Source organism: Octodon degus, unplaced genomic scaffold, assembly GCF_000260255.1.
Source record: "Octodon degus isolate 3935 unplaced genomic scaffold, OctDeg1.0 scaffold00113, whole genome shotgun sequence".
NCBI lineage: Eukaryota > Metazoa > Chordata > Mammalia > Rodentia > Octodontidae > Octodon > Octodon degus.
In genome coordinates, this window is record NW_004524689.1 from 7,593,039 (window position 1) to 7,620,909 (window position 27,871).

Genomic DNA, 27,871 nt, shown 5'->3' on the forward strand with positions numbered 1-27,871 from the left:
AAATAAAAAGTGTTATTTTGCCAACAGTACTGCACATGCCTATACTCCCCACAACTTGAGAGGCTGAGGTAGGTGGATCTCAAGCTTAAGGCCAGCATGGGCAATATAAGATCTCTCTCAAAAGAGGATTCATTTTATAATGAAAGATTCAATTTACAAAGAAGAAATTATTCTAAATTTGCATTCACCTAATAATAATGTTAAAAATACATAAATCAAAATAGGCTGACCTATGAGAAATTAATAAATCTATCATAAGAGATTTAACCTACTTCTCTCAGTAATTGACAGATCAGTAATGAACAGATTCAGCCAAATGCCTCCAAGTAACAAGAATAGAAAAGATTTGAACACAGTATGTAATAAATTCAATCTAATGATATACACAGGACCCTGTGCATAACATTAGCAAATACACATAATTCCCAAGTGTACAGGAAATTTAGGAGAATCGATCAAGCACTAGACCATTAAAGCAGTTTCAGCAAATATCAAAGAATCATAAACACAATGCTATTGAGTAAGAAATCAATATCACAAAGAGAAATTTAAAACCTCAGTTTGCAAATAAAATACTCACTTCTAAGTAACTCAAGAGTGAAGCTGAGACCACAACAAACGTTAGAAAATATTTGCTTCTGAACAATAATGAACATACATTATTATTCAGCAATGAAAGAAAAAATACTACTGACATATGGTATACCATGGCTAAACCTAAAAGTATTTCATTAAGTGAAAAAAGCTACACACAGAACATTATGTATTCTATGATCTCAATTATTGGAGATGGGGCTGGGGAGATAGCTCAGTGACTTAAGAGCCTGCTTGCCAAGCACAAGGTCCTGAGTTTGATCCCTGGTATCAAAAATAAAAATAAAAAGCCAATTATTGGAAATGTCCTTTAATGCAAATCTATAGCAACAGAAAGTAGAATAGTGGTTGCCCACAGACTGGTACAATGGAGAACATCTGCACATAGAAAAGAAGTTTACAGTTAGGCATGGTGGTGCACGCTTGTAATCTCAGCACTGGGGGTGGGGGTGGGGATGGGGGTGCTGAGGCAGAATTGCTGTGAGTTCAAGACCAGCCTGGACTACAAAGTGAGTTCAAGGCCAGCCTGAACCGTACAGGGAGACCCTGTCTCAAAAAGACTAATTAATTAATTAAAATTAGATATTCTAAAATTAGATAGTAATGATTCCTCAATACTATAAATATATTTAAAACCAATGAATTTCTCTTAAGAAAGGCAGATGCAGCGAGTAGGGTTCAATCCCCAGCATGCTGTGCTGGCCCTGACCCCGAGGCGCACTGACATGGCCATTGAGACTGGCGTGGTGGCTTGTACCTATAATCCCAGGTCTTGGGAGGCTGAAAAATCCCAGGAGGATCACTACAAGTCTGATCTGTGTAGTGAGACCCTGAAGACCCTGTGCTCAATACACTAAAAACATAAAATAAAAAATTTTAAAAAATTTTAAAAAGGTAAATCTATGGTATGTAAATGTTATTTCAATCAAGTTTTTAAAAAAAATTAGAATGAAACTAAATGGTACTTGGGATGAAATTTACAGCCCCAACAAATTTTATTAGCAAAGAAGACTGACATCTAATGATCTAGAATTCCAACAAAAGAAGCTTTTTTAAAAAAAGCAGGACAAAGAAAATGTGAGAAAAATAATAAAGAGCAGATTAATGAAATAGAAAACAAAGACACAAAAAAAACAAAGGCAAATAACTGACGAAGAATTGTCAGAATTTATGATATAAAGGAATAGTGTGAATAGCTTTGTGACAATAAATTTTATCATTTAGATAAAATCAATAGTTATATAAAAGGAGAAAGAAAAGCTAAGCAGATCCTTGAACCTATTGTTAAAAACTTCAGATCAATTATGTTTGAGAACACAGTTGCAAAAGTCCTAAATTAAGTATCAGATATAAAATCAATGTTAAAAATGCGCCATCACCAAGGTGGTTTACACATTTAAAGTAACACAATGTATGGACACATGGAGAGGAAACCAAAATCATTTCAATAGATGAAAAGCTATCTACCACTAGGAGGAGAGGCATGCACCTGTAAAGCCCAGCTACTCGCGAGGCTGAGACAAGAGAACTACAAGTTTGGAGCCAACCTGAGCAACTCAGGGAGATCCTATGTCAAAAATAAAAGATTAAAAAAGGGCTAGGGATCTAGCTGAGTGCAAAGGCCCAGGGCTTTTATCCCTAGTATAAAAAAATTTTTAAATAAATAGATACATAAATAGAACTTGGGTAGAGTGCTTGTCTACTCAATACTCACTTGCTACCCAAGTGAATATGTGAGGTCCTGGATTAAATCCCAGTACTGGAAAAAAATATATACCTCCCCCTCAAAAAAAAAAAAAAAAAAAAAAAAACAGTCAGCAGCAAGGTTAAAGATGTTCACTGCAACTGCATCTAACCAACACTGTGATGGAGATCGTAGAAATGCAACAAGGAAAAGTAATCAATGATTTAAACATTAAAATGAAAACATCGAAACTACCTTTTCTTGTTTTTCCTTTCTGTCAGACTGTATAATTATCTAAAGTGACAATCTGGGAGAATTTATCACTAAATTATTATAATTAATACCAATTCAATGAAGTTGACAGGCATGAGTATAACACATAAAAATAAACTGCAAGGGCCGGTCAGATAGCTCAGCGGACTAAAGCGCCTGCTTAGGCAGCTGCAGGGACTGAGGTTTGATCCCTGGTATGCTGTGCTGGCCCCAGAGCATGCTGAGACAGCAACTGAGACTGGGTGTGGTGTCTTATGAGAGGGCGTGCCTGTAATCCCAGTGCTTGGGAAGCTAAAAACAAGAGGATCACTAGGAGTCTGAAACTGCAAGCCAGGTATGGCAGGCCACAGTCCCTGACAGCTGGGAAGCTGAGCTAAGAGGATTGCTTAAGCCTGAGTTTTAGATCAGCCTGTGTAACGTACCAAGATTTTTTTTTTTTTTTAATTATACTTCTGTAATCCAGACTCCAAGTCAGAAAACAGAATCTTTGAGAACTACACACTTGGGAGTTGGAAGTTAAGGGCAGGAAAGGCACTGAGTCCGCAGCAAGCAGAGCGCAGTGCTGGGGAGCTGAAGCACAGGAGCGATGCAGAGAGAAACAAGGATGGGGTTGTATGCACTTACTTCCCGGATGGCCCCGTCACAGACCCGGATGACGTTAAGGAATGTAGGCATGACCTGGGGCAGGAACTGCACACACTTGAGCCCCAGGGACTTGAAGATGAAGGTGATGGCCTGGACCACCATGGTGTGATGGTGAGACAGGGACTGGTCTCGGAAGATCCGCATCAGGGCCACCATGGACACAGCAGGATAGAACTCATCCAGGGGCAGGTTTCCCATGTTGACCAGCATTTCACTGGTGCTGTAGTCAGCTAAGACCAAAGGATGAGTCATAAGCTATTCATGACATGATTCTGACCTTAAGCAGAGTATGGTTAACAGCAAACAAAAAAACCTCCTCAGAGACATCAGCATTCATACGCTTTCCCTCATATGTTCTAACCTGACTGGGAATAGGAGCTCTATTAGGAACTGATGAATAGGCTCACCATCTGAGACCAAACGGGTTTGGCTTTCCTATTACCCAAACCACTAAAGCCTAACACAGTACATGACGGGTTTTTCTTTAAATTGCTATATTTAACTTAGCTTTGTAGCACTACAGTTCACAACTTTGTAGCTAACACCATCAATAAAAATAATTACTTCCCCAAATGAAAGTAAAGGGAATTAAATTAGGCAAACATCTGTTTTGCAGCTGCCTGGTCCCCCCAGAGGCATTCAGACAAGATAGCAGGCATGTGCTCCTTGACCGGAACAACAGGCTCTCAAGGACTCTGCCTGGTAGTATTAAAAGGGGAGAACAGGGACCACGGCAGGTCAAGGGAGGCTAACTGGGGCCTGAGGGAGGGAGAACCCAAGAGAGACAAGGCTCAGGTTCCACGTGTGCCTTTGTATTATCTTCTCTAACACTCAGAAGGAAAAGGAAATAGGTAACTATAGGTCTAAACACTTTTGGTGTTTAGAAACAAATTATCTTCTTTTAAGACAATAACATCCTGCTGGAATAGTGGAGACAGCCAGTGCTGGACCTTCACTTTCAGAACCAGGCCTGCCCTAGTGGGCTGAGGGAAAGTCCGGGAGACTTGTCTGTGTCCCATTCTCTGCCCCACTTTTTCAGGCTACTTGTTGGACAATGGGACCCTAGGGCCAGAATTCAGATGGAAAAAAGCCCTGGATTTCTGACAGCTACAGTTTTTCCATGTCCTGAGACTTGCCTCAGGGTTTTCTTATCAATTAAGACACAGAGAATTTAAATTTAATTGTATTATTATTATTATTATTATTATTATTATTATTTGGTACCAGGGATCAAACTGAGGATCTTGTGCTTGCCAGGTAGGCACTTAAGCCATTGAGTTATCTCCCTAGCTTTAATTATATTCTTCCCATTCTTGGGGGACCACAGGAATAAAATCATCAAAGAGGCCCAGAGAAAGAGTGAGAGATGGTCAGAGGTGATGATAACAATAGGAGAGTATGGACTCGGTCTGGACAGACACGAGATGACTGCTCATTTAAAAGCTGCTACCTGGGGCTGGAGAGATGGCTCAGTGGTCTAAAGCACCTACTTGAAACAAGCTTGACAAAGCACAGGGACCGCGGTTCAATCCCCCAGCACCACATGCCAGCCAGCCGCGCCCCCTGGTGGGCTGAGCTGGCCACACACACACACACACACAATAAATAAATGTTAAAAAAAAATAATAATAAATAAAAAATAAAAGCTGCTACCTGAGCCGGTATCCTACAATTTCTGCTATCCAGCCCAAGACCCTCCCTAAATATGGCCAGTAAGAGCTTTCTGAGTCTAACTGGGCAAGGCTCTCTTGGTTCTTCCAACTCACAGGAATCCTGACTTGACTTGGATTCAGACAGGCTGACAGCAGAAGCGTCCCGGGACTGGTCAATCATGCCGATGTTCACTTTGTGCTTGTAGGGATCCAAAGCTCCTAAAAGCCCTAATACACGGATAGCCTGGGTGGGAAAGGGGAAAAAGAACCCCATCTGATTACAGCAGGTTTCAGAGATATCCCTCTCATGTTCCATAACCCGCAATTCATCCCCAGTGGCCAGCTACATGAGCAACATGGAAAAGGATGTCGAGCCGATTGATGCCACAACCTTCTCTTTCTGCACTTGCTTAGCAAAGTCTCTGAAGACCAGGATCCTGTGTTCTCTACCTCTCTCCGTGTGCCTTGGTTCTGCTCGGTCTTCAGAAAATTCAGCAACACCTCAAGCAAGGTGGGGTACTTCCTGTAGGGCTCCACCACATAGCCAGTGCTGGCCACCAGTTGCCCCAGGGTCCACAGCGCCACCTGAATGAACAAAAGAGCACATGGTTCACAGAGCCAGCAGGAGAGAAACAGCGTGGCTGTCTTCCTCATGCCGGGACAGACAAGGGCTATTTAAGAACAGACATTTTTAGTAAAGACAGTAACCATGAGCAGAAATCCTGAGTCAGAACATGACAATATGGCCAGTCAAGTGCCAGCCTACAACAATCACTGGATTAAAAAATAAAGAATATCCTCACCTTCCTTAAAGGAAATACAAAGTTCTTTTGAGTATCAAATGGCTAACAGGAGACCAAAAAGGAAATTAAAATCATTCTTTTTTTTGTATTTTTTAGGGAAGGGTCTACAGGGTATTCAGCATCTTGCTACTAGATCAGACTCATAGTGATCTGCCTGTTTACAGCCTCCCAAGAGCTGGGATTACAGGCGTGCACCACCACGCCCAGCCTCAGCTGCTTATGTGCCCTGGGGGCGGGGCTGGCATGGCAGGCCCAGGGATCGAAACCCTGGCCCCTGTGCCTGCTTGGAGGCGCTTTTATCCGTTGAGCTATTTTAAAATAATTCTTAATTTTAGTCTAAACACCCAATAAGTGACAGGAAAGGATAAGCTGAAGTTGCTGGTCCTCGAAATCTAAAGCCAAGGTTTTCTTTCTCCTTCCAGGAGCTGTAGCTCTGATAACTGATTTGCGTTTTCCTTGGTATAGAGGAAATGGCCTTGCTCAGCCCTGGTGCTAACTATAAGTCACTTCAGGTCAAGAGGACAGCTAACTCGGATTCTAAGTTTTTCCTTTTCCAACAAATACTGTCAAGCACTGACTGTGCACACACTGGTTGGGCATACTGGGCTGAGTAAGAAGAACTTAGGTCCTGGCTTCCGGGGTCTGTCCTGCTCAGGGAGCAAGCAGTGGCACGCACCTGCCGCTTGGCCAGCAGAGAGGAATCCTGGAGCATATCCATGATGATAATGAAAAGCTCATCAACCCATTTCCTCATTTCTAGACCGCTAACCTGAAGTGAAAAAGAGGGTAGCAGGTAGGATTAGAAATTACGGCATTAAGGGTATTCTGACTTTCTCCAAGGTTAGATTCTCTGATGCCACTGTGCTCCAGCTGTCATACCTGAGCCAGTTCCCCTATTGTGGCCAAGACATTATTGATCACGCCTGGATTCGGGTCAGGGTCTGGATCTTTTAGTTTCAAAATTAAAGCCTATGGAAAGAAGGTTTGAGAAAAGGAATGCAGGTTAGAATCTATGAGAAATATTTCTTTTATTAAGTAAAATTCACCCAGCAGGCTTAGTTATAAATAAATTACTTCTAGGATTTATGAATCTATGTCTTTTCTAAAATGCAGATTCCCAAAGTTCTCATCAAGAGTACAAGTTTCATACCTGGAGAGCTAGCAAACACCACGATTGGAAGACATTTCCCATCTCTCCTTTCAACTGTATCTCTATGGCCAATCATCTAGATACGCAATTGTGTTATGAAAAACTTCATGATTGACTGTATTCAGATCCAAAGCTTGTTTCGTATCTTAAAGCTCACTGTCCTTCCTTGTGGGGGAGCTATCATAGGCTGCCCCACCTACTTCTCTGCAAGCACATCAGTGCCTGAAGCACTGTACCTTCTCTCCTGAGGAGAGAGAACACCGTCCTGCAGCTGGCGCGATCAGGGGATTTGCTAACTGGAAGCGCTTACGTGGCACTTAGCTCTAGGTCTGGAGCCAAAGAAACAATCTTTGTTCAGTGAACCAGTAAAGCAGTTCTACCTCCTAACCACACCGAGATAAGACATTAGAACAGTCTCCATCCAGTGTGTGTTACCTTCAAAATAGGCTCCATGTAGGGGCGGATGAGTCGGGGGGCATTGGAGACCAGGTGCCCCAGCATGCGGGCGCTCTGTTCCTTGATTCTCCCGATGCCACTGTGCTCCAGCTCTGTCAAAATCTGTAGGGAAGAAAGGCTAAGTACAGCAGAGCGCATTCCAGAGAGGGTCTGTCTGTCAACAGGGAAAGAACCAGACCTCCCTGGTGGACTGAGTCACTGCTAGACACTCAATAGCAATGGGCATCACTGCAGTTGAACACAATAGGCTTAGATGGATACACCTGTGACTAGAAGAAAAATGGTTTGAACCCAGCCCCTCCTCCTTCTACCATAGCACCCCAAAGTTCCACAGCCCTCTCAAAAGCATGGCTTTAACAGTGCAGCACCACCACAGAAAGCTGACTAGGGTTTGCATAAATGAGGAATGAAGAGAGTGCTCCTGGGGAGAAAACGCCCTGTGCAGACAGCAAATCAGTAAGAGCTAGCAATCATGACAAAGAAATCAAAGAACATTTAGGACAGCTTGACGTTGAAAGAAATGCTGATGCTCTGTAACTATTAAGGGCACATCCAGATAAATCCAAAGAGTTAAGGATTACATCAGTACAGTCCCCTTGGGCCTTGCTGAATGAAATAACAGGTTTATTCTGACATCCTTAAACACAAGCACATTATGCTCATGGGGATACAGATGTAGCTAACTTGCTAGAGACAGACTGGAAAGCTGAAGTTGCCAGAAGGAATCTCTCTGAGCATCGAGGAAGTGAACACCACAAAGCCCAGGTTAACTCAGCTACTCAGGAGGTGTCTACAATTTTTTTATCTTTTGTTACTGATTTAATAACTCTGATTTTCTGGCTCCTGCTGACCACCTATTTTCTCCCAGTCAAAGGAGATGGCAGTGAAAGACAGACAGAGACACCACCAAGACCAAATGCTCAGCAGCAAAGAGGTGGCTGCTGACAAGAAGCTGTGCCACAGGGAACAGAGCCCAGTGACGTGAGGAGTGCAGGCCAGACCTGAGCTAAGGGTCCTGTGGCACCCTGTCAGGAACCAATGGCCATGCAAAAACCAAAGCCTTTACCACACCTGAGACTGTGTTAGGCAATTAGAGAAAGTCATTATTAAAGTTACTTTTTTCAGTACAGGGGACAGAACCCAGGGGTGCTCTACCACTGAGCTATATTCCCAGTCTCACTCCCCTTTTAAAAACTCTTATGTTGAGACAGGATGCTGGTTAGTTGCTCAAGCTTGGCTCAAATTTGCAATCCTCCTGCCTAAAACAGTAAAGTTAAAAAAATGGAGTTTCAAGAAGCTAATTCAGTATATAGCAGATTCATTCAATGGCTCTCTAGTATCAGAAAAAATGGTATGGCCTGAGAGCTGAATGCCAACCTCAGAGGACAGAAGCCACATCTGCCTTACTCACCGGCACATTTCTAGCACCCAGCAGGACCGAGAATATAGTGGTGCTCAAAAGTGAACATACTGATATCCTCACTAAGAGACACTTCAGTACCAAATTATTTTAGCACAGTTTGAACTCAAAGGCTCAAGGACTTCTTTCCTTCCCAAAGCTTTAGGTATCTTTTTGTTTTGTTTTGGCAGAACCGGGGATTGAACTCAGGCCCTTGCGCTTGCCAGGGAAGCGCTTATTCCACTGAGCCATCTCCCCGGCCCCAGCTTTAGGTATCTTTAAAAGACTTTATAGTACTAACATGGGCCAGCAGTTAAAGAAATAAAACACTAGACTAAAAATATCAATATAACATATATCAATATAAAAATATCAATAAACATCAATGTAAATACAATTTTTTAATTTGTTGATTCACGCTATCCTTTTTAGGTACTTTATTATTTATTTATTTATTTATTTATTATTTCAGTCCAAATTTATTAAGACCTTAGAGGTGCCAAAACTGTGCCACATGCTGTAGCATCAGACATAAGCAAGCACACGGGTCCTTCCTTGACGGAACATATTACTTTCCTTCACGTGAAAACTAATTCAACAGTTCTGGGGCGATGTCTCATGCCACATTTGGTCAAGCACCCTGATGGCATTAATGCAAAAGGTATAGTAAACAGACACTCAGCGATCAGTTTCACTCCAAATAATGACAGTAGGAATTATTGTTATCCTGTCTGAATATATTAAGTCTGTCTACAAACACTACAAAGGAAAATCAGCAAGTCTTCAAATCCATAAGGAAACTCACATATAAATGTGTAGAAAGAAATACAAATGATCCACAAACATCTACTCAGATTCATAAGCCATGAAATGAGGGTACTGTACACACTCAATTATCCTGTTGGCAAAGGTTGCTAAAGTCAGGTAACCACTATGTCTGTTGATAACTATAAATGGTGCACTGAAAAATCTGTTGCGAAGACAGATTTCATGCTAAAAGTTCTTATCACAATAAAATTACAAAACTAAATGAACAAGGGGCTGGGGAGATGGCTCAGTAGGATGAGCGCTTGACTGGCAAATGCAAGGATCCGAGTTCAATCCCCGGTTCTGCCAAAAAAGAAAAAAAAAAAATCAGATTCAAAATTTTAGGGGGCCTGGCCTTAGCTCAGTTGTTTAAGTGGCTGCTTCCACAAAGCTGTCAGCCTCAGGATGTTGTAGTTCGATCCCCACAACACTCCAGCCAGCCAAACCTGCCCTGAGGGCATTCGGAGGAAAAAAAAACGAAAAACAAAAAACTAAATGAACAAAATAAAACAAAGGCCATGAGTTATTTTTAGCAAAAGTTAGTTAACAGAGTATGTTCAAAATATGATTTACAGAGAGACACTCCCACGCGTGGCAGGCAGGAGTGCAAACTGGTAGAATTGATTCAACCAGAACTCGACACAGGTATTAGGTTTTATAATGTAAGTGATTTGACTCAGTCATTTAATTTCTAGGAGTACTTCTTTTTTTTTTTTTTTTTTCCATAATTTTATTGAGAAATAGCAATGAGACAGTTTCAAACCAAATTGGTAGGACAGTTTCAATAATTAACACATTGCATACATTCTTCCTAGTGGTTAACTGCTGTACAAGATGTGGACATGATATCCTATTTACAAACACTATTAAGACAAATCCCTCTATTCATTAAGAGAATGTAACTATCTATCCTAACCATTTTGAATACACAGATACAAAATGGACATTCATCTGTATCCCCTTTTTTTGTTAAGTTCCGCTATTTGAATATTATAGGTGTGTTAACTCAGTAAAATAGTCTAAAAGAGTCCAGTAGTCCATAATAGTATTGGGTCTTCTGCTTCACTGGTAATGTCAGAAATTGTTGACCTGAGTCCCCTACAGCTCAACATAACAGCATGGCTTTACTTCTTGTACTTCATGTTTATACTTTTCTGCTGGATAGTTAAGACCAAGGTAAAGCAAGACCTATGCAACAAGAATTGTAGCTTTTGGGTCTGATAAGGTCAGTGAAATCCCCTCAGGATTTATCTTGAGATCCTGTACCTCAGATTGTAGAACCTTTGTCAGTGTCAGCCATGTGGATGAGTCACGGTCATTGCTTGGCCAATGTGCAATCTGTGAAAGCCTGAGAGAATGTTTTCTCTCCATGTGACTCTCCTTAGGCACACTCTACATCATTGATCACTTTCTTCTTTGGCCCCATAATCTCCTTTATCAGATTGAGACACCACCAAGTTACATGACGTTACAATACAAGTTCTCATATGTCCTGAGTCTTAATTGACCTTGGGAGGCTAGGGTCAAAATGTTGGCTTTCCTTGTGGCCCTCCTTTTTCTCTAATTTTGGTCTGCAAACTAGGGTGTTAACCCTCCAGAAGAGAAGCTTATTGTTATTACCATACAACCTAGGCTGTTAAGCTTAAACTCACTATCTGTCTAGATATCAAAACATCTTAGGCATAACATGGAACAGGTATTTTTCATCAAGTATTGATATGTTGAATTTTAAGTCCCTACAGAATATGATGAAAAAAATTTAAAAAATAATATACTTTAAAAATAGGCATAACAAATTATGTAATCTTTATGTTTACACATAGGTTCAAAAATCTAACATTTTTAGGTACTTTAAAAAAATTTTTTTTATGCATTTGGTACAGGGTCTACAGGGTGTTCAGGGTCTCACTATGTAGATCGGACTCGTAGTGATCCTCCTGTTTTCAGCCTCCCAAGCACCAGGATTACCATGGATAATCCTAGTTATTACTGTGCTACCATGCCCAGTCTCCATCGCCATCTCAGCATGCCCCGGGGGCAGGGCCAGCATGGCATGCTGGGGATCAAACTCCAGCCACTGCACTCTGTCTAAGCAGGCGCTTTAGTCCACTGAGCTATCTGGCCAGCCTAATTTTTAGGTACTTTTAACTATGAAAATCGTGAATAAATGACACTTCTCTAAGATTTTTTATATATATATATGATTTTCTGTGCTTTGGTTCTTTTATACTATAAAAAGTGTGGATTTCAAAAGAAGGCCTAGAGGAGGGTCAGGAAGCAGAGACAAAGTGGGGGCAGGGTGGAGGGGCAGAAGTCACAGAGGCCCGAACAGGTAGATGGAAATGAGTTGAGGCATGAAGGAGTATAATGGATGTCGCTAACAAGGAGCCAGCTTTCAGCAGGATCTTAACATTCTACTACATTTAGAAGCAATGGAAACCTCTGATATTCCTCTGGGCTGCTGTGTAACTTGGCATGTCCTTATTTAAGAATAAAAGCTAAGCGCCCCAGAGCAAGGTCAAGGACTATGGGAGAAATGTTGGTGCCATATCCGAAAGTGCTACTAAGAACCATGGCCTCTAGGCTTGAATGGCATGGGTAAGAGGAGAGTAGAAGGACAGGAGAAGCTGCAGCCTGGCACCACCTAAGTGAGCACAGAGAGACCAGGAACAGGGACTGCTGTGCCTTGCCAGGAAGAAAAGAGCTGCATGAGAGCTTAGCCTGGGACGCGGAAGCACCCTGGGGTCACTGACATGAGGCTCACGAGCTGACAACCCTAGAGCTGTAGTTGCAAAGCCAGGAAACAGATGGACCCTGGTAGCCAAGTATGGCTTCACCAGGTATCTCAGTCCTTGTCCTCAACTCTCCTTCCCCACAAAGCTTACACTGGGACTCCCCTCCCCACAGCTGGTCTGACTGTCGCCCCGTTACCTGGATGAGCATCTTGCGCAAGAAAGGCATGACGAAGGCCGGGTTCATGCTGCTCAGTCGGCCCACAGTGCAGATGGCCAGCTCCCGGATCTCAAACACCTGATCGTTCAGGGCCACAAACAGAGCCTGCAAATTCTCTGCCTGGGCCAGGTGCGCATCAAAGCGTTCATCCAGGGACGCCAAGACACAGTAGCGGATGTCAGGGTCTGTAAAGCAAGGGAGCCTTTGAACCCCTCTTCACGAAGCCATCCCTCCAGTCCTTTCCCAGCCTGCTGGGTGGGCTCTGGATCCCTTCCTCTCATCTAATCTTATATCCTTTCTTTTCATAGGACTAAAGGCAAAAGAATTAAAGATAGGTTACTTTATGATAGTTGAACATCAGCTTTTTGGTCTTTTTTTTTTTTTTTTTTTTTTCCCCTTTAAGACAGGGTCTAGCTATGTAATTCAGGCTGGCTTTGAACTATGTAGCCCAGGCTGGTCTTTAATGCACAGTAATCCTCCTGCCCTAGCCTCCTGAGTGCTGGTATTATAGGTATGTGATACCACCCCAGCTGAACATCAGTTTTTTGAGGGTGAAGCTCTCTAAAGAGGACATATAATAAAAGTGGCTGCTTCCCACTGCCCCAAACTCCTGACTCCCTGTTAGTATAGTATACGTATCTAGGTGTCCTCCCAAAGCCATACGCACTTTTAGATGGAGCTTTTTCAGAGGTAGCTGCATTTAGAGTGACTGACTTGTGGTTCAATGCTGGGATTAAGGACACTGGGAATAAGGGTGGGTGACTGCTGCATCAGTCCACCGACTGGACTGGCATGATCCTAATACCAGCAGTGTGGATACAATAAACAGGACAGAAAGAGGCTTGTTTCTCTCCTCCTTGCTTGCTGCTTTTGCTGTCTCCCATGAACAGGTGCCTCTCTGCCACAAGCCAGTCTGCCTTGGAGCCAGCTGATTATGGACTACAAACTATGAGCCAAATAAACCTTTCTCCCTTTAACTTTGGGTGTCAGGCATTTTGTCTCAGCAATGAGAGAAAAGTAGCTAAGACCCCCCCCCCCCACATCTGTCCATAAACTTTACCAGGATCGGTTATCCCAACCACGAGCAGCTTGCTGAGCACGTCGGCCACCACTTGCACTGCGGTCTGGCTAACCACATGAGCATGGCCGCTGATGAGGTGGATGGAGGGAGTGAGCAGGCGCGAGCAGGTGCGGGCAGCCTCCATGCGGATCTCCTTGTGCTCGCTGTTCAGGAAATGATCCGCACAGTGGCGGACAAACTGGGTCAGGGAGTGGCCTGGATCCAAAACAAAGAAAACAGAATAAACACTGCTGTTTTGGCTAGGAAGGTCCGTAACTTACTAGCTATATTTTTCATTTTGTGGCTATTTGATTCATTTCCAATAAGTCACTGATCAAACTTTGAACTCTTCTCTTAAAGGGCAACAGATGGCTTCCAGCAACAGAAAGGCAAAGGGGATGATAAGGTCAAGGAGTCAGAGAAAAGCCACCTTTCCCTGGAACTCTTTCTAAATTAATTGTTCCCCAAAGTATGTATTTTTTGACCCAAACTCAAAACAATTCTGGATCAAGTTTACTTCATCCATTTTAGTTCCCAAATTCAAATACAAAAAAAGCGTCTGATGTAGGTTGGATTTAGACATAGTTGCTTTCTGTTGATTAGGAATAAATTATCAGAAGTGTTAGTATAAGAGGAGGAATTGTGACAAGAACACCACAGGTAGCTTTAACTCTCCAGAAAGCATTTAGGCATCTATAATTCTAGCACTTGGGAAGCTGAGGCAGGAGGATCAAGTTTACAGTCAGCCCAGGCTACGCGGTAAGTTCAAGGCCAACCTGAGGTACATAGCAAGACCATCTCAAAAAACAAAACAAAACAAAAACAACAGAACAAAAGTCTCCAGGAAGCTGGTTTAAACTTTTTGTACTTGCTTGTTTCCCAGTAGTCATAACCAGCATTACCTGCACACATTAAATTTCAAAAATATCCATTTTTCCTCCTGAAATAGATCTCCTCGTATATTGACATGGTTTTATCTGCAGTTTAAACTCCAAACTGAGGGGCCGGGGAGATGGCTCAGTGGAATAAGTGCTCCTCTGGCAAGCACAAGGGCCTGAGTTCAATCCCCAGTTACGCAAAAAAAAAAAAAAAAACAAACAAACCAAAACTCCAAACTGAACCACACTATACAGCACTCCTGGACATCACACCACCCTGGGAATGAAAACACTCCAAAGTCCTGGCTTATGCATTTTAAAGCATTAAATATCAGGGCAGTGGGAAGCACGGTGGTCCCCTAACTTTCCCATCTCTGAAGAAGTTTCCTGAGATAGATGCACACTTTCCCTGAGTACCGCCCACCCCCAAACTCAGTAGTGAACAGAGAAGCAAACAGCAGGCATTCACAACATATGGAAAGAGGGTGGGAAGGAGGGCGACTACAGAATTGGTGTGTGTCTGGAGAGTACTGGGGAGATCCAGGAATTCTAGGTCCCCTCTTCCCTTTTCTCAGATGCCCGGTATCACTATCTTGCCAAGAGCTGTTATAATCTCTTACCTTCAAATTCAAAGCTGCCAAGAGTTCGGAGGGCAAGAGTGATGCTGCCCACATCACTGGCCTCAGGTAGAGCAGCAAGACCAGGGGAGGCCAGCTGGTGGGCCAGGCCCTTGGGCATGCCAGGGTGCCGGAGGGGTTTGTGCATAAGCACCAGGGACAGCATCTTCAGCAGCCCATCCTGGATGTCCTTTTTCAGCTGGGGGATCTGGCGGCTCAGGTCATACAGCACAGCAGTGAGGGCAGGGCTGAGGGGAAGGAGAGGGGTCACATGTGGGATAGGGCAGCTCCCCTTGCTGTGTGTGGGAAGAAACAGCCCTTCCTGCCCAGCAAAAGGGTCAAGCCCCACCTCCGCCTGGTCTCTACAGAAGAAAAGGTACTACAAAGGAGTCCTGTGCTGAGCTCTCCTGGCCTGCTCTCAGACTTCAGGGCAACCTGTGAGTGTCTGGTCTTCACCACAAGAGAACTTGTTGATATAATTCAGCACTAGAGAAGGCAGTCTCCATAAACAATGTGAAAAAATGATCATGAGCATCATCTTTGTTTCATAGATGAAGAACTAAAGCAATGAAAACTACAGCTACAAGGGCTGGCATGATAGCTCAGTGGACTAAGTACGTTTCAGCAAGCACAGGGGTTGGGGTTCGATGCCAGGCACCACATGCCATGCCAGTCCCATCCCAAGGCACACAGAGATGGCCACCAAGCCCTGGTGTGGTGGCACATGCCTGTAATCCCAGTGCTGGGGAGGCTGAAAACAGGAGGATCACTATGAGTCCCAGCTGCATAGTGAGATCCTGTGCCAAATATATAAAAAAATACAGCTACAAAGGCTAGCCAAATAGCTCAGCAGATTAAAGCGCCTGTTTAGGCAGATGCAGTGGCCAGAGTTCGATCCCTGATGTGCCGTGCTGGCCCCGCCCTGGGGGTGTGCTGAGATGGCGAATGAGACTGGGCATGGTGGCATCTGCCTGTAATCCCAGCTTTTGGGAGGCTGAACACAGGTGGATCACTATAAGATCTACGGAGACCCTATAGACCCTGTCCTAAAATACAAGAAAAAAAACTACAGCTACAAACATTTATTGAGTACTTCCTAAGGATAAGCTACAAACAGCTGTTTCATGAACTTTCATTTAATCCCTACAGCAACTCCAAAAAACAGGATTTTCTATTGTGCCCACTTTTGAGATGACAAACTGAGGCTCAAAGAAATACCTTAATCAAAACTGCAGAGCTAGCTAGTGACGAAACTGGGATTTAAAACTAGCCTGTGTGTTTGGTCTGAGCTCTCTGGTCTATCGAAGTCAGCATGCAAGCAACCATACCTCACTCTTCCAAGGTAGTCACGCCACTGTGGGCTGACTGCGCTGAGTCAGGGCAGGCTCAGCTTGCTGGTACCCACCTCAGGCCCACCGCCAGCATGGGCTCCAGCAGCTCCTTGATGTCCTGCTGGATGCCCGGCCCCATTGCTCGCGCCAACATGCTGATGCACGTGAACACTGTGGCGTCCACCTGCATTGCCTTCTGCCTCCTGCACAGAAAGAGTGGCTAGTTTAGACACAGCAACATTCTGTGGTGCTACCTCAAGAACACCTGGGGGAAAGAAGGCAGGTTGCTCAGGCAGGGCCAGAACTTGCGGGAGGAGAGGTAACTGACTGCACAATTACTGCAGATGTGAATGTTTATAATGACTGTCCAGCAGATGGCAGTAGTGTGTCTCAACGGTCTTGGCCAATGGTCCCTTTCTGAATTCAGACAGGGGCAGTATATAAGAAATAGTACAGTTCTGACCAAGGTACCTATTTAGGATGCAAACTGATCAATGTGTTCATCAGGGATGAGAGGGCAACGAACAGCCATCATAAGCAAAGAAAATTTTTCTCTGATGGGAACACTCGGCTTTAGAACAGGTGGAGCTTATTAATTCAGCAAAGCAGTCCTTGCAAATAAAATAGGGAAATATACACACAATTCTATTAACACTGACTTCTGAGCCTGAACCAAGACACATTGGCTTCTTAGTCTAGCCAGGTGCCGAAAATTTTCTCCTGTTTTATTCATTGGGAGGATCAAGAGATGGAATAACTTCAACTTTAACGATCAGGATACTCTGTAAGGTTCCTTCAGTTTCAGCCAATGATTCCTTGCTTTAGTCCCATCGAAAGCAGACATCTCAATGTCTGAAGAGTCCCCATATGTATTAATGTGGGAAACAACACTGGCATCTGACAGGTTCTCAGGTATGCAGCTTCCTCCAACATTTACACTATGTCATTTCACTGGGAAGAGGCTAGAAATCAACAGAGGAAGTGCTGCTCTTTAACGGTCTGCTACACCGGAAGTGTAAGGAAGCAGGGGATGGGCTTAGCTTCATAGAATGGGGCGAGAGCACCCTTGCTCTCCAAACTAACGGAGTGGAAGGAGAAGTTCTGACAGAGACACTCACTTGTGGGCAAAGTCCTTAGGGGGCAGGGCTGCTCGAATGATGTCCAGCACACGAGGCAGGTAGACCTTAAACTCTGACCTCACAGCCACAGAAAGTAGTCCCAGAGCTTGGAAGGCTGCTGTTCGTTCCTTCTCCTTCTTGACGCAGCTCAGGACGTGGTTCATGGTGTCTTGAAGGTACTGGGTATCTAAAAAGACAGAGTAGATGGCTCAAGATCAGAGATCTCACAGAACACACAATGTAAGAATGCACTAGCCAGGTGCGGCATGCGTGCCTGTAATCCCAGCTACTCAAAGGGCTGAGGCAGGAAAACTACAAGATTGAGGCCAGCCTAGGCAACTTAGCAAGACCCTGTTTCAATAGAAAAAGGGCTGGGGATGTAGCTCAGAGGTAGAGTGCCTCTGGGTTCAATCTGTAGTACTGCTGAAGAGTGAAGAGGAAAGAAGAAAGAAGAAAAAGAAGGGGTGTGGGAGCCTCTTGGGAAAGATGTCAAGAATTCAGAGGATGTACTTTAAAGGGTGTCTTATAATAGATGATCACTCAGTCACTCAGAATAGATCTTTTGGAAATGTTAGAAATATGAGATGTTCTTCCCTTGAAGATACTCCCAAACTTACAAGGCCTCCAAACAAATATCACATAATTGTTCCCATTAGGGTTACTTCTGAGGAAAAGATTACTTTTGTTTAGACGGAACTGGAGATTGAACTCAGGCCCTTGTGCTTGCCAGGGAAGCGCTTATTCCACTGAGCCATCTCCCCTACTTTTGTTTAGAAATACACAAAATATATGTTTAGTCAGGTGTAGTGGCACATGTCTCTAATCCCAGTTACTTGGGAGGCTGAAGCAGAAAGGTCACAAGTTCAAGGCAGGCCTGGGCAATTTATCAAGACCCCCATCTCAAAACCGAAAAAAGGCTAGGGTTGTAGCTCAGTGGCAGTACTGGTTCAGTCCCCAGTACTCTGAAAGAAGAGAAAGTGGGCTAAAAATGTTAAACTTTATTTAAAAACAGAGATACCATCTGAGTAATTTTGATTTTGCATTATATGAAGTTTGGAGGAACATGAAATACTATTTGCACCTAGGCCATTCTAGTCAGCTTTGGTCAGAAAATCACTTAGCTATTCTAGAGGTTTGGCTATAGTTACACTAAATAGAATAAGACTTAGTCTGCAATCTGGAAAGCCACATGTGTACTTTTACTAAGTTTACATACACCAAGCCAACATGCAAGGGTAGGCAATCCCTGGGCAACCGAATCGGAAGTATTCCTCCTCTGAAGGCTGGGACTTCCCAATTCTCGGGTCTCTCTGTTTCTTCTCACCCACCCATGCCAGCCCCGAGTCCCAGCCTAGGAACACTTATGTGACAGCGGAGGAGCCACAGTCACATGTTCACGAGGGAAGCACAGATATTCAGGGCTACGAGAACCACATGCGGACAGTGAGCCAGACTCCCAGCTGGCACATTCCCATGAGACATGTCTGCCCTCACGGCTCTACGTGCTGGCGGCAAGGCACAGGCAGCAGCTCGGAAACAGAAGGCCGAGGGGGCACAACTGTAAAGTCATGTTGATCCAACAAGACAAATGACTTCTTCACATATGGGGGTTGCATTTCTGCAGGAAGAGCTTGAAGCGAGAGTACAATTCCCTTTTCCAGATTTTGCATCCTAAGTAGGAGGCAGGAATCTGACATTGAAGAGATTCCAACCTGGTCTTGAGGCATTTTTGGTATTCAAAAGGTTGTATCACCAGCAAGTTCAGGCACTGGCTTTGCACTGAAGGCTTTACACAAATAGCACTTGGGTAATGAAAACTGGGAGGGGACCGCAGACTAAATTTCACTGACATATTATTTAAGAAAACAACAAACCCACATCAGAAGGACAGACCCAGGGACCCTCTCTGTACCCTGCTGCTACGCAGCCTTTCGAATGGATCACAGTAACTGCTTCTACAATGTGCCACATTTTGATCCAATTTGGCCCAGTTATGAGTTCCTTTTGAACCACAGACTTTCAACCTGTCATCCTTTAAAGCTCTACTAAGCAGGGGCATGTCTGGTCATTAAGAGGTGCTGGGTACAGCCGGGAAGAATGGAAAACTGCAAGACTACAGGTGCTTTCCGTTCTGTCAGCTCCCTCTTGTTCAGTGACTTTGTGACTAGCTGTCTTGTCCTTGTCAAACGCTAACATGCTCTACTCCTTACACACAGCCTGTTTAACACCTCACCAGCGAGGCTTCTCCCACAGCCTCATCTGGGCTGCGTGGTGTGAAATGAATCAGAGCCAGGGAATGGCAGCTGCTGAGGGTCGGGCTGGCCTTCCGCTCGGGTTCCTGCTTCTTGTTGGGTCCTGGGTGCTTATTAAGCGCCGCAGTGAAACACAAAGATGCTTGAGATGGGGTCTCACACTCACCAAGAGGGAAGAGGACATTAAATATGAACAGACAATTGCAGTATAATGTGTGTCTCTGCCTCATTTCCAAAATGGGCTTGAAGAAGCTCAAGGAGGCATTAATAATACAAGAACGGTTTCCACTTATTAGAGCTCACTCTGCCAGACACTGCAGCAGGAACTCAGGCACTCATGCCACGCATCTTAGGAGGCAGGGGTTGTTATTCGAATTTTACAAGTCACCAAGTGGATGACACACAACCTGTTCAAAACCTCACTTAGGAACTAAGGAAGGATTCACCCTAGATCTGATGCCAAAGCCCTTCTATAGCGGAATACCACAAAGAATACTGCAGCTGGAGAAACGCGGGGATGGTTGGGGAAGCACAGGTATCTGGGCTGGGCCAGATTCCACAGCCAGGAATTCCCACTGCCTAGAGGCCAGGGTGAGGATATGGGAATCCACAGCCGAAGCTACCTCTGAAACACCCAGTCCTCCCTTCATATGTGTGGCAAGGCAGCTCAGCGACCAGTCAGAAGCAGGACGTCACTGCCCCTGTAGGCTGCTGCTGCACAGCCTCTGCCTGAAACCACCTTCCTTCCTCCGGTCTCCATTCATGTACCTGCTGACTTCCACAGAGAGCGCTTGCTTGGGCTAGACCTGCCTTCCTCCCTTCCTGTTCTTAGTGTTCCTCTGTCTGCTGCCTCAGACATTAACTGAACACTAGGCACACTGCAAAGAAACCAGACTAGTCCCTGCATCAGTAATCCTTGCAGTGTGAAGAGTGTGTTCTGGAATCACCTCTCCCGTTTGATTTTTCTCAGACAGTAATGATGTCTCCCACGGACATCCTCACCTGTGAAGGCAGAAGGTCGGAATGCAGCCAAGCGGGGCAACAAATTAAGGATTGTCATTTGGATCAGCGAGTTCTTGCTATTCCTGCATTTCAGCACCCACTGGCACACCTGAGAGAGGAAGGATAAAGGGTTGGCAGAGGAAGTGAAGTGAGGTGCCTGGGGGAGGCGGGCCTCTGGTATTCACCTGGTCAAACTTCTCCTCCATCAGGTCTCTGCAACAACGGCTCTCCACCAGGGTGGGCTTGGCGGGGCTGGGGGATGCCCCAAACCCCATGAGGCTCTGGTGAGAGCTGTAGCCCAGCAGCCCTACCAAGGCGTTGGACTGCTGGGGCTGCACGGCCTGGAAACTGGTGAAGGGGGTAATGTGGCGAGGTTTCGTCCCAAAGCCCATGAGATCTTTGCAGTACTTGTCGTGCACCAGCTGCTGCTGCGTGATTTCTTCCATCTCTTCCCTCAGACGCTACGAGAGAAGAAAAAAATCAGTCTTATCTACGGGTGGCAATTGACCAGGGCACTGTGGAGTCTACAGAGCTCTACTTTGCCCAGTCCTGTGTAACTCTGCCAGAGTGGAGGGCGACTGCTCTTCACCTCGAGGTCTGCTGTTCCCAGCCTTGTGGGGGACCTGGTTTTGTTCTAACGCAGACTGAACAACGAGGAAGCCACATGGGGACAGCAGCTCCCTGGGTCATTTCTCCGCCAGGTTTGGGAAGGCTGATTTGCAAACCGCTGTGGCCACAGACCTAAGATCACGGCACAGGTGGATGGCAGCCCCATGCCACTATCTATTAAGGATACTCTGGTCTCTTTCTGTCCCCAGAAGCCTATGCAGAAAACTAGGTAAGTAATTTTCTCAGAATCCTAGTCCAGAGGAGGATAATCGACTGGCAGAGAACTGCATCACCCCTTTTCCCAAGGACTGCTTAACTCATCTCCAACAGCACGAACTGCAAAAAACATGAGACAGTTTTCTAAACTTCTCTTGACACACATTTTCATTTTTCACCAAGTCTTATCTACTGTTCTTACCAACGTCACCACTGGCTTTTAGGCTGCTAAATCCTAAGTAGCCAGGCCTCACTTCATGGGACACAATCACAGCATTCAATCCAGCTGTTATGTCCCCCTCCTTTGGGACCCTTTCTTTCACAGGCTCCTTGTCCCAGCCTCTCTGGCTGCTCCTTCCCAGGGTCCCTCAGCTCCTCTTCACCTCAGGCTCATAGAGCCATCTTCTCCCTGACGACACTAGTTGATCTGGTTCTAATCCAGTCTCTTGACTTGAAATAACATTCATATGCGAGTGACTCCTAACTCTGACTCCCTCAATATCCCACTCATGTGCCCAACAAGCAGCTCAAACTTAACATGTTCAGCCGGCGTGGTGCTGTACACCAGTAATCCTGGCCCTTGGGAGGCTGAGGCGGGAGGATTGCCGAAAGGGTGAGGCTAGCCTGGGCTACAAAGTGAGTTCAAGGCCAGCCTGAACTGCAGAGATTCTGTCTCAAAAAAAAAAGCCCAAAACACCCTTAACATGTTAAAACCAAATCGTATCCTCACCTCCTAACCTGCTCCCCCTCCATCTCAGCCTGCCTCTCCCAGCACTAGGCAGCGGCATCCTTCTAGCATCCAGGCCAAACGCCTTCACTTTTCTTTCTCTCCACCCACTTCCAATCTCTCAGCAAATCCCAAATGCAGCCCCTGTCGCTCCCTCACTTGCCCCGCTCCCACCACGGTCTGGGCTGTGAAAGCTGCAGCCCCTCCTAAGTGGACTGCTGAGTTCAGCCCTCCGCCCTCCAACAAGCCACTCTCAACGCAGCAGCCCAAACGTCCCCTCAGCAACATGCACCACCTGTCACTTCGCTGCTCGGAACCTATACGAGCTTCCGCTGTGCCGCACACAAGGTGCCATTCAGTGGCTTCCCAAGCTGCCACGCTGCAGGTGTTCCTCAGACCCCGTCTCCTGCTGGCTCTGCCCGCCCACAGGGTGCCCCTGCCGCTCCCACAGGCCTTGGCGTGCTTGGGCTGCAGGGCCCTGTGCCCACTGAATCAGGCCCACAGAACGCTCTTCCCCAGATGCTGGTGTGGCTTCCTGCCTAGCTCGGTCACGCCTGGGCTCCGATACCCAGCTGCACATTCTACACCTCTGCCCTGCTGGACTTCACCATACCTTACACCCTATCATTCATCACAACAGGTTTGCAGTTATTTGACTGTGGTTTGTCACCCGCTGCTACAATGTCGTCTGCTTCGTTCAGTGCTACATTAGTCTAACTTACAGAACCTAATGTTCTGGGTATATCCCAGGTGCTCAGTTGGCACCTGCAGAATGAGTGAGCAAGTTATGAAGTTATAATCCTTCCGCTTGAGTGGTGAAGGAAACGCCTGGATAGGAACTATTTCACTTAAACCTGACAAGCTTAAGTGTTAGGCAACAGCATCGTGTCTTACTGGGATGAAACAAAGATCACAGAGCTGCCTCAGCTTCAGTGGAAAGCACCATTTCAGACTCGGGCAAGAAACCTCCGAGCACTATAGCTTCCAGAACATCCCCTGGCATACAGTGCTGAGCCAGTCCTTCAGACACACTTAAAAGACCCTTAAGAATCCAACAAGACAGAGCCAGAGAGACAGCTCAGTAGAATAAGCACTTGCCTGGCAAATGCAGGGTCCTGAGTTCAATCCCCAGTACTGCAAAAAAAAAAGAACCCAACAAGGGGGCGAGAGCCCCATGGAAAGTGTGGGACATGGGGAAAACGGGGCTGAAGGGATAGTCACCTGCCTGAGCCACATGTGCTCATGGGACAGAGCAGGGAGGATGCGGGCCAAACACCTCTCCCTGCCAGGCACACTGCCACATCTCTGGGGCATAGCCTGTACAATGACTGCTGTCATTGCAGAAGTGGAAAATCCAGCGTGAAATTCTACCCCCAGAGGCCCTCACAGAAGTCTTGCAAAAGGAACTTCAGGTGGAGCCCTGAATCAGCCTTCTCCGAATCAGCACTGCCACCCTAACAAAGCCACTACTGGGCCCACTGGACTAGTGCTGTGGCTTCCTGTAGCAACTGTGAGAATGCCACCTCTAATTACAGGGTGCCTGGCTGACCAAAGGCCCGGCGGCTATTCTCTGAGGGCCATGTTGGCTTGAGGAGCACACTGAGGCCTCGCACAGGGGATGAGGATGCTGCGGATGCTGCCACCCAGTGTCACTGCCCTCTCTTGTTCCCTCAGGGTCAGATGCACACTGCATGCCCAATTCCCCCATTTTTCTTTGAGGCCATCTCCCTAGTAAGAACCATGTAATTTTAAGCTCATCTTCTTGCTTCCACCCCCAGCACTCCACATGCTGTCCCCACAGCAGCCATGGCTAACAGGAACGCCGATGCCACACCATTCCCATGTGTGCAGCTCTAGTGCCTGGACTGCAGTGAGGAAAAACAGGGGCTTACTGGGAACCACGAGGCCTGTTCATTTCACCCTCTTCCCCCCTTCTTGGCTGCCAGCCACACTTTCCTTCTCTCCAGTACAACGGCATGCTTTTTTTTTTTGTCTTTTTGAGATAGGATCTCGCTATGCAGTTCAGGCTGGCCTCACTTGGTAGCTCACTCTGGTCTTGAACTCACAATGATCATCCTGCCTCAGCCTCCCAAGTGCTAAGACTACAGGTGTGCATCACCACGCCCAGCCAACACATGAAGGTCTCTTTTACCTCAAAGCCTCTGCCTAGCACACAGCCACAAGACAGCCTCTTTGTGTCATACAGGTCTTACTAAGTGGCGCCATCTTAAGGGGTCCTGCCCTGACTCTCCACCTGCCCACCCCTACCCCAAGTATCCCCTATCTTTTGCTTATTTCCTTCAGGGAAATCACTGCCTCCTTTTTACACGTTTCTTGTCTGTTTCTCCCTACACAGTACCAGCGCCAGGGGACAGGCTCTCTCCTTGCTTGCTCAGAGGGCACTCAAGGGCCTGGACTCCCCTGCAAGGCCTCTCACCTCTCCCTCCATGCTGCTGATTCGGACAAGCTCATTGAGGATCAGCAAGGCGCCGTGGATCCGATCGTCCCGATTCATGCCCTTCTCTTTGGCCAAGGTCTCATCAAACCCTTTCTCCGCTTCTTCAAATGTGTGCTGTGGTGAGACAGAGCACCCTGATTACCTGCGGTCAAAGTGAGAAAGCACACAGGCTGGCCCTGCCCACACCGGGGGTTCTGAGATATTACAGCGCCTGCACGGTCCCCTGGGCAGTGCTAACAATACTACTATGCTCTCTCCTTCGGTTTACCTATAGCTCTCACGCCAACCCCTTCAGGCAGGTCTCACTGCCATCTCTACTGAACAGCTAAACAGGACAGGTTCAAAGAATTAAGTGACTTGTCCAATACCATGTGGCAGGAAGGGAACCCAGGTCTTCCATGCCCGTGTTCAGGGCTCCCCGTATGACAGATGCTTCCCTCCTAAGTTCCCCTGGAAGCAGCCATCAGCACTGGATACAGCATGCTAAATCAGCACTAACCATATTTCACTGATTCTGAGAAACCTATTTTTGCATGATCTAACATCTTGGAAAGGTAACGCCTCTGACTTGTTAATAAGGTACTAGCTCAGATTAACTGGCATGCTTTCATCCTTAGTGATAAAATAATGACATGATTATCAATAGATCTTTGCTTTAATCAAATGCAATGAACTACTGATTCATACTGAACATTCAAAAAAAATTATTATTATACATTTTTTTTTTTGCAGTACTAGGGATTGGACTCAGGACCCCGTGCTTGCCAGACAGGCATTTATTCTACTAAGCTACCTCCCTGGCCCTCAAAAAAATTATTGAAGGCCAAAACCAACGTGACACTAAGGCTGTGGAGCCCGGGACTGTTGCCACCCTTTAGTCCAGGGGATTCTCCAGCTAAGTGTGCTCTGCTAGCAGCTGCGAGGGAGCCAGGTCCTTACCCGGTACCACTGGGGCTTCTGCATCTCCTTCGGCTCCCGCTGGGTGGTGAGAATCAGACAGGCGCGAAGAGCAGCCACAGCTCCCTCTCGGATGGCCTGCTTGGGGTCCCACACGGCCACAAAAATGTTGTCAAAGAAGGGTTGCACTTGCTGGAAGAAGAAGGTGGGGACACTGATGGCCAGCTCGCGGAGGACCAGGACCTGTGAAAGATAGGCACAACGAGAATGAGGCTTGGCCTCCCAGGAGGGCAGATTCCTGTCATCCTACAGCAGCTACACTGGAGGAAGAAAGAAGCCTCGCCCGTCTAGCTCAGACAGCCTGGGGCCAGAGGAGAAGTGAATCCCATCACACATCTGGGTGCTCACAATTCTAGGCTATTTATAAAGCAGAAAGCAGCTAAGGCTGGAACAGCGGCTCTGGAAGGACAGACCTGTCTGATGCTTTTTATACCACTATACTGCAGCCTAGAACCATGCCTAGAATATAGCACATATTCTATAAATGTTTCTTGAGTGAATAGACATGTTTTTCTTTTCTTTCTTTCTTTTTTTTTTTTTTTTGCTGGCTCAGCCTGCCCTGAGGGCAGGGCCAGCATGGCTTATGGTGCAGGGGATTGAACCTTGGTCCCCTGCACCTACCTAAGCAGACACTTTAGAGAGTCATCTCTAAAGTGAGCAATCTCGCTAGCCCCTTAACTTTCAATCTCATTACTATTTTCATGTCACAGAGGAAGAAACTAAAAGCCAGAGATAGCCAAGTTACAGAGCTGTAAGTGGTAAAGCCAAGACTCACACCAGCGTCCACATGCAGGCTTTTGCCCTCACAATGCTGCCTCCTGAAGGAAGCCCTGACTGGGAAGCATCCAACTGGCACTTCTGCTGTCAACTGTTTGGGACAGGGTCTCACTATTAGTTCAGGCTGGTGGTGAACCCACCATGTAGCTCTGAACAGTCTGGAACTCACAGTAATTCTGCCTCAACCTTCTGAGTGCTGGGATTGCAGGTGTGCATCACCATATCCGGCTGCAAGTGACGTTTCCAATCCTGACTATCCTGCTCCGAAATCCTCTCGCTTACAGACACACCTATCCCAGCTCACAGCCTAGAGTCCTGGCCCACCAAAGCAGCCTTTAACAGGGACAAGCCGTGGGAGGCTCCTAGCCCTGGCTCTATGCCTCTCTGCTGGCACTCACAGCTGCATGTCTCCGGCCTTCATTGCGGTCAGCACCCAGCCATTCCAGCGCTCGCTTCACCTCAAATTCCACATATTCAGCAGTGAAAGTGTCCCCTGCCATGGCAAGACGTCCAATGGCCTTGGATGCCATTTCCATGACAACTGGGTCATTGGAAGGGAGCAGGTTCCGAAGGTAGTTGGCAAACCTGCCAATTCGTGTGGCATTTCCACCTTCCACTCCTATGAGGCTCGCTGCAAAAGAGGGGGAGGCAAAAGATGAAGATGGGACACACAGCATTCAGGAACATGCTTGGTCTTGAACAAGAAGCTGCAAGTGACCCTCTGTGTACTTCAACTACCTCTCTACATAGTAAAGTTCCTTTTCTTTCCTTTTCTTTTCTTATGAGACTGGGTCTCTATGTAGTCTAGGCTGGCGCTGAACTCTTGGTGAACCCTGACTCTGACTGGAGAGCTAGGGTTACAGGCAGGTACCACTGTGGCCAACATGCTTTTCATTTGAATGAATAGATGTCTCTGTCACAAATACTTCCATAAAGCAAAATCATTTCATTATAGTTTACATAATTTTGTTTTCCCCAGAAAAAGAAGACAAACTTGGGCTAAATTCACAGCATTGAGGAGCAGAAAATGATCTTTTCTTCATGTGAGCCCCCAGTGTCAAACCATGCTCTACTCTGGAACCAGCGCCTACAAGAAGCAATGTGGGACAGTGAAAAGAAAGCAGGCTTCTTCCCATCTCTGGAAAACTGCCTCTAAAAAGGTCACTTGGTGGCTAGAAGACTTAGTTTCCACATCTAAAAACAATTGTTTTACTTTAAAATTTATCTTTATTCATTTTATTGAGAAACAGATATCAATGAGACAGTTTCAAAACTGATTAATAGGACAGTTTCAATAATTAATTCAATGCATATTGTTATCTTCTTAGTGGTTATTCATAGTACAAGATGCAGACATGATATCCTGTCCAAATACTATTAGCACAAATCTTTGTTCTCACTGAATTAAGAGAAAGCTGTATATCTATCCTATTTTGTGTATATATATATATATA

The 27,871-nt window shown here is 45.8% G+C and overlaps 1 protein-coding gene across 1 annotated transcript in view; it reads right to left on the reverse strand.

The window, feature by feature from the left end:
* Positions 1-27,871, reverse strand: part of Mtor (mechanistic target of rapamycin kinase) — a 128,350-nt gene that overhangs the window by 96,007 nt on the left and 4,472 nt on the right. Inside the window, exons 4-19 of the mRNA XM_023699389.1 lie at positions 26,816-27,048; positions 25,623-25,823; positions 24,663-24,797; positions 20,859-21,134; positions 20,674-20,782; positions 17,420-17,606; positions 16,376-16,504; positions 14,974-15,218; positions 13,476-13,691; positions 12,395-12,600; positions 7,237-7,359; positions 6,531-6,620; positions 6,328-6,420; positions 5,299-5,433; positions 4,963-5,092; positions 3,176-3,426 (exon numbers count right to left, since the gene is read on the reverse strand). Coding sequence (XP_023555157.1) covers positions 3,176-3,426; positions 4,963-5,092; positions 5,299-5,433; positions 6,328-6,420; positions 6,531-6,620; positions 7,237-7,359; positions 12,395-12,600; positions 13,476-13,691; positions 14,974-15,218; positions 16,376-16,504; positions 17,420-17,606; positions 20,674-20,782; positions 20,859-21,134; positions 24,663-24,797; positions 25,623-25,823; positions 26,816-27,048 — 2,759 coding nt within the window. The remainder of the gene's footprint in view (positions 1-3,175; positions 3,427-4,962; positions 5,093-5,298; positions 5,434-6,327; positions 6,421-6,530; positions 6,621-7,236; positions 7,360-12,394; positions 12,601-13,475; positions 13,692-14,973; positions 15,219-16,375; positions 16,505-17,419; positions 17,607-20,673; positions 20,783-20,858; positions 21,135-24,662; positions 24,798-25,622; positions 25,824-26,815; positions 27,049-27,871) is intronic.